The sequence below is a fragment of the Centruroides sculpturatus genome, unplaced genomic scaffold (genome assembly GCF_000671375.1).
Source record: "Centruroides sculpturatus isolate CEXI.00-Female unplaced genomic scaffold, Cexi_2.0 scaffold4038, whole genome shotgun sequence".
NCBI lineage: Eukaryota > Metazoa > Arthropoda > Arachnida > Scorpiones > Buthidae > Centruroides > Centruroides sculpturatus.
This window is the reverse complement of record NW_019388125.1, coordinates 66-7,813: the sequence shown is the minus strand read 5'-3', so window position 1 is coordinate 7,813 and position 7,748 is coordinate 66. Positions and strand designations below refer to the sequence as shown.

The 7,748-nt window shown below is 30.4% G+C and overlaps 1 protein-coding gene across 1 annotated transcript; it reads right to left on the bottom strand.

Annotated features, from left to right (window-relative positions):
• Window positions 1-5,978: 5,978 nt before the first annotated feature.
• On the bottom strand, window positions 5,979-6,907 carry LOC111616797 (cytochrome P450 4C1-like; the record flags this gene model as incomplete). Its single annotated transcript, XM_023358160.1, has 4 exons — window positions 5,979-6,271; window positions 6,336-6,515; window positions 6,608-6,674; window positions 6,734-6,907. Coding segments are annotated over 4 exons (588 nt in total), but the record flags the coding sequence as incomplete, so codon positions are not given.
• Between the last annotated feature and the right edge of the window lie 841 nt (window positions 6,908-7,748).

Genomic DNA, 7,748 nt, shown 5'->3' with positions numbered 1-7,748 from the left:
AATTTAAACGTTTTATATTAGAAAAGTTGCAATATTTTATTTTACAATTAACGTTTATCTTTGAAATGTTCCACAAACCCAAACTCAATTTTTTCCGTAGACATGGGCGTAGCCAGGAAGGGGCATGGGTGGGTACGCCCCCAGTTAACCCGGTGCCCTCCCCAGAAAATTACAGCCGAAAAAATGTTGAGCCGATTTGCAAAAGACAAATACAAAGCTGAAGCTAATTTAATTGGGTGTAGAGTACTGCGGCCCGCAATTAATCTCTGAATATCGAACTTAACTACAAATAATTGCTCGAATGGATCCGCGATAATTCCTTATATACTCACAATGTGAAGTTACAGGAAAGTTGAGAAATTCTGACCCTTAAAAAAAAGGTCAACGGCTTTCTGTCTCCAATGTGAAAAGTGCATCTGTAATCTCTATGTACAGTTTAATCTCTCTACAGGATGACGCCAAAATAAGATCTCGCATCACCTGAAAATCTTGCTAGGGCCGCCTCTGGTTCAGGCAGTGAAAAATGTTTTCTTTCCAATTCGGCCCGGAGGAAATAACTGTTGGCCACCCCTGGTCTATATCTAGATTAAAGACGGGGAACTATAGTAGAATTTATACATTCCATGAATTTTTAGACAGTACGACGCAGTTAACTTTAGTTGGTTCTCATCTTCTCTGTGGCTGTCCATTCGTAGAAATCTGTCAAATACAGTACATAATATTTTTATTTACAACTGAATGAGCTGTTAATATTCACGAAAAAATTATTTTAAGATGTATTAATCAAATTCACCATTTTTAAAATTTCAGAAGAGAATTTACTTACCCCTAGTTTTGAATTGCAGCTTCTCAATTTCACAGGCAAATCCAAGTACTGTACGAGTACACAGTACTTTCTCCAAATGTTCACGTAATCGAAGAAAAGTAGAAAATCATTCAGAACACGAAGTCTTGCGACAGTTTATAGACTTTTCCTCCACCAGGATTTGCTTATGTTCTAAACTTACGCGCTTGTTAGTAAGATTTCCTTTTGAGGAGAAGCGTTATCGCGATAACAACGAGTATTTTCTAACATATCCAACGCAATATTTTCCATAACGATTTCTTAGCAACGTAGCGGGAATACCTCAAACCCTATTATCGATAATAAAGTATGGTTTTAAAGCTAAAATATCGACAAAAAAAAAATTCCAAGCACATTATATAGTACGAGGTATGCGCTATCTGAATGACACTAGCGGCATCTCGTGGTAAAAACCATAACTACGACTACGGAATCGTTCTGTAATCAGACGCCAGTCTCTTTTGTCCCATTTACTAGTGAATCTGAAACGTGCGACAGATTTACTGTCATTATTTTTCTATGGAATTGTTTTAGAATCAGGAATTTTAGCTTGCAAGAATTTCCAAGAATGTGATCTATCCTCATCATTTATTACTAGTGATGTAACGAATATTTGGTTACTATTCGGTATTCGGAATATTTTTCACTATTCGGCCGAATACCGAATTCCTAAAAACAGGAGTAAGAATTAACAAAAACACAGTGAACCAGTCGGCTGTTCATCGCGATAATCTGAAACAACACCATTGTTGCGTGACATTTACTGGTTTTTATAGTAATTTTTAAATTTGCAATATTTCACTTAAAAATTGTTGTAGATCTGATCTGTTTTTTGCCTTTTATCATTCACATATCGCACTTTACGATTGTTAACTTCAAAATATTAAAAATATTCAAAAAAATTTTTAAAAATTTATAAAATTCGAGAATTCAAAAAATTAAAAAAAGAAATTTTTTTAAATAAACATCTGATTAATCCGTTATATATGTTAGATAGATAGGTCTATATACACACATATAAAAAAAAACTGCAGCTTTCTAAACCGATGTAGAGAAATAATACGACCTATAGATTATAACGCCGATCGGCGTGTAAGGGGGGTGGTGGGTATTTCAAATTTAGGTCAATACACTTTTTAGTACTGATGATGTATATTTGATTCTATTTATGTTATTTACACTATTGTACTAACAGTGGTATATATCAAGCGATTATTACTTTAATATATTAACGATTATACGTGTATTTTTTACGTATTACGAAAGTTACGTGATAACCGGAAGTACTTTGTTTTTTAAAAGATTTATAATTAGATGGTTTAAAAAACATGCTTATTTGTTAAATAGGATAAATATTTATAAAAATTTACTAAACTGAAGCTAAAAATAGACGAGAATAATGATTTATAATTGTTTGTTTACGTTTGTAGCTAACAATGTAGCTCCGATAAAAATAACTTTTTCCCAGAAAGTTCCCACCCCACAAACCCAAGTCAACGCTTATTCGTTAAAAGATAGTCATTTAACTATAATATACCAATTAGAGGTCAACAGACGTGCAAACAAGAATTTTATTGTCCAATGAACGAAAGAAGGGTCTTTCATAGACTTAGCATGGAAAGAAAAAGTTTTGTGGGTAAATTTAAAAATAAGGAGTGGTAACAAATATCTTAATCGTTGAAACAGACTTAGTCTATGTAGGTAAATGCCAATCAGTGCTTAAATCGCCACCAACTAGTTAATTACGAAAAGAAATTGACACTTACTCCAATCGGAGTACCGCGCAACCAACTGGTGAATTAATCATTTTGGTATTTAGTTTTAGAATGTTATGGAGTTAGTGTTGTTTGTTTATATTTATTTATAACTTATAACATGCACAAAGTAGAAAAAAAAATAATATTAGTCACATGTATTCACAATTTATAAAACAAAGATCAGCACACGTACACACCTATTCGTTCGAGAATCGTCGCACATCCGAGGGTCTGACCCTGCCTATCTTTCTTTTTAAGCGCTCGTCTTTGCACTTCCTTTTATCTTTCTTCTATCGTTCTAGTCCACGTAGGCCTATTCATACATCATAATACGCGCTCACGATACTTCGATTCGTCACTTTTCCGTCGTAGATTTTCCATTTTACAATTACGTGACTCGTAGCCTGGCGATAACGGAGAAAAGAGACAGATAGGACTTCGGTATAAGTCACAGTTATGATTTCACAGATTCGAGACAGCTTGGTAGCCCGAACGGCCCAGGCTCTTGCCCGTGCACGCTAAGTGACTTTCATTACAAGCATTCAGCTTTCCGAAGCCTATGACAACAATTGTTTGGCATTGACGGGCGCGAATTTCGCGCCAGTAAGCTGCCTCGACTCGTTCGATTATGTTATCGACTCAATTTCATATTTATTTTCACATTTTGACTTCGCCGTTCACACTTTCATTCTTTTTCCGTTATTTACACGTGTAGGTCATTTTATTGTTATCCACATTTGATATCATCATTTATCACATACTGCCATGACGCTCGTGTCTGACCGCTACAACTGTCAAGAATTAACGCGATTTGCGAAGCGTAGTGACAGCGGGCCAATAGAGAGCAGGGTCCTTGCCATAATGCGGTTTGCGCACCAATTTTCGTACGAGCGTTAATCGAGCCGAATAGTTTGGCCGAATATTCGGCTATTCGGCAACGCTCCTAGCCGAATATACTATTCGTTGCAACACTATTTATTACATTTTTTAATGTCTATCATAAAAAATATATGTGCAACATCTGCAGTAATTTGTATATTATAAAGATGCCCAGTGTCTACCTATGCACTCAGTCATTAAGTAAACAATAAGAAAAAGAATACAAACTTTCGGAATAAGTCATAAAAATTCCAATCAACATACAGATTACAATATTCTGTATGTTGATTCGAATATTCTTGTTAGAATGATAACGTCATAGTACTTTTGTAGATAACAAACAGCAGTAGATTTTACTTTATTAGAAGTAAATAGCAGTTTTATTTTTTTAAAAAATGAATAAAGCATTACTAAAAAATTCGATATTTGAAAAGAAAACAAATAAATAAAAATAATTAGTTTTTTTTAAATTAAAAAAATTATTAATCTTTTTCTATATTTTTATATTCACGCAAAAAGTTATTTCAGTTAAAGTTAAGCTAATAAAATAAATTTAAATGGTTGCATTTATAGTGGTTTTTAATTTTGTAAAACACTTCTATAAGCTATTTGGAATTAGAACTTTTCAATGCTATGGAAATGACTATCTTAATATTTTAATTCTTAAATAATGTAATTTGAAATCAAGATATTTAAGTCAAGTATATTAGTCCAGTGTTCGCGACATAAAAAATTTAAAGTACAGTTTAATATTATTAATACTGTACTTTAAATTTTTTTCTCTCGATATATTTTTAATAGTTCCGAATATAAACCGTGCATGCAGCTTATCGAAAATTTGTTTCCAGAGCTTTGTTACTTCAAACGCTTGTTACAATCTATACTACAAAAGTTACAAATTCCGAGCAAAATGTGTTAGTGTAATTCGTTTTTTTATATATAGTATTTATTATTTCGGATCTCTTCTTATTCATTAGTTTATAAAAATATTAATAAAGACGTACACTAATTTTAGTTATGTACTAATGTTAAATCAAACTGGTTAACTCGAATTTATCAAACTTTCAATAACTCAAATGGAATATTGATACAGTATTTACATAAACTCGCCGGAATTATAATTTATATGAAATAATTAATGTTTGTCTATCGAATAAATTAATTACGAATTTTCTGTAAAGCTTACGACTAACAATAAACGTCGTGTCATATGACGTGGGAAGTGCTGCGTCTGATACCTAGTGTGACCTACAATTCAATGTGACTGCTATTCGAACCAGCTTACAAACCAGAAAATTATTTATTGTTTTATTTGATTCTGGTAGATTTTCGACTAGCCGACGTAATAAATAAATGGATTTTTGATAAATTATTTTAAGAAACAATTATAGTACGATTCTACGTAAAATTTTGAAACACAACAATCTTAGTGATACATTTATAACAAAAAAATAAGAAACAGGTCGATTCCGAGCGTGAAATATCGCAATTTGAAAAAAAAATCCTTATTAAATTATAAAACTTATAATGAAATAAATAATTTATCAACAAAGAACTACTGTTTTTAACCTTATTGTTTATTGAAATAATAAACTGAACATATTAATATAATATTAAACATTATATATTATGAATTAAAATAATATTATCAAATATTGTAAATATAAAAATGATTATCAATTTTTATTACAACTTTTTATTTAAATAATAGAGTATGTATTTTCTCTGGTTTTATTCTATTTCTCCTTTCATTTATTATGTGATTAGCTTTCGAATATGTTCTCTGTTCGGTACCGTCCCATCGGTTAATTCTAATTAACATTTGTATTACAATCAAGACATTACACTTCATAAATTCTTATAATCTAAATGCAAACAAGACACAAGTTTATTGCTTTGAATTTTACTCTATTACATTGGTGTTTTCATTTTTCTTTTTACTGCTGCTTCTAATTTTTAAGTACAGAACATTTAATCTATAAATTAACTACAATTTTTACTTCTATAATATACAACATTGTGTCTAGTGTTTGGTTGTCTTTTTTTCGCGATTGTATAAATCATATATAAAAGGAAACTAGGGTTTATCGAACTATCTGCTATATAATCATAATGTTTGTGTTAATAAAAACAACATATTAATTATTCAAATATCTTAAATATCTTTATCAAAGTTACATTCATATATGTTTCATTCTATAGCATAAAAGAAAAATACTAAAATAAATTACAAATTTTTTTTATCCAACATATTATTAACTGAATAATTTATGTTTGGCCTAATTCATACAATACAGAGAGTATATTGTTATCAACAGTTTAATTTACGTAAAATTAAATATGAGAAATGATTAATGTGATAAATGAATAAAATGCAATAAACAACAAAAATAGTATTAATGTAAAGCAAATTTAATAAAAGTAATCGTAATACATTTTATTGTTATCACTTTCATCTACAAAAATATAAAATACAATTAATGAGTAATGTGAATAAAAGTATAATTGTTTCGATACAGTTTTTAAATGCATTCGTCCAGATTACATGATATAGGCCTATGTTTATAGTGATATATATTTGAAAAAAAAATTACTCAAACGTACTATACATCTTACTTAATATCTTACAACATTCGTCTTTTTTCTACACGCATTCTTATACCCGGTATTGGGGTCAACACAACTGCGTATGAAATAACGATTTTGTCCTGAGGATCCAAAGAGTAGACTTTAAAATTTCGAAGAACATTTGCCAAAACCATTTTCATTTCAATCATGGCAAGTTTACCTCCTGTAAATAAATTATTTTAATGACATAATTCTTTTGTTTTTGTATTTATTCACTAATCACTTACCGAGACAATTTCGTGGGCTGGCAGAAAATGCCAGAAATGCGTAAGGATGAAGATTTTTATAGTTTTCAGGTAAGAAACGGTCTGGATCGAAAACTTCGAGATTTTCGTAAACAGAAGGATTATGATGAATACCATAGATATTTATGACAAGAGTCGAATTTGCAGGCAACACGTAATTACCTGTTTGAATGACATCAATTTCATGCTTTAAGTCGATAACAAATATAAAATATTATTATTTAAAAACAACTCGCATAATGTTAAAAATTTACCTATTTTCATTTCGGAAGAATTTTTTCTTGCAATACCAGGAAAAGGAGGATAGATTCTCATCGACTCCTAAAAACTATAATGTATGAAACTAATCTGAATGTATTTTAAAAAATAAAAAAATTTACCTTAATCACGCATTTCAAGTACGTCATTTTCGTCAGATCATCGATAGTAATATCTCTATTCATATCATTTTCGAAAATTTCTTGTAATTCTAGATACACTTTCTCTTGAATTTCGTGGAATCTTCCCAGGAAATATAGAGTCCATGACATAGCGTGGGCGGTTGTATCGTAACCCTGTTATTAAAATACGTTGAAATGGTATATAAAATTGCATTCTTTATAAACTTTCTCTTGTATTTCGTGAAATCTTCCCAGGAAATAGAGAGTCCATGACATGGCGTGGGCGGTTGTATCGTAACCCTGATATTAAAATACGTTGAAAAGAAATGTAAAATTGCTTTCTATATAATTGACANTACGTAAAATTAAATATGAGAAATGATTAATGTGATAAATGAATAAAATGCAATAAACAACAAAAATAGTATTAATGTAAAGCAAATTTAATAAAAGTAATCGTAATACATTTTATTGTTATCACTTTCATCTACAAAAATATAAAATACAATTAATGAGTAATGTGAATAAAAGTATAATTGTTTCGATACAGTTTTTAAATGCATTCGTCCAGATTACATGATATAGGCCTATGTTTATAGTGATATATATTTGAAAAAAAAATTACTCAAACGTACTATACATCTTACTTAATATCTTACAACATTCGTCTTTTTTCTACACGCATTCTTATACCCGGTATTGGGGTCAACACAACTGCGTATGAAATAACGATTTTGTCCTGAGGATCCAAAGAGTAGACTTTATAATTACGAAGAACATTTGCCAAAACCATTTTCATTTCAATCATGGCAAGTTTACCTCCTGTAAATAAATTATTTTAATGACATAATTCTTTTGTTTTTGTATTTATTCACTAATCACTTACCGAGACAATTTCGTGGGCTGGCAGAAAATGCCAGAAATGCGTAAGGATGAAGATTTTTATAGTTTTCAGGTAAGAAACGGTCTGGATCGAAAACTTCGAGATTTTCGTAAACAGAAGGATTATGATGAA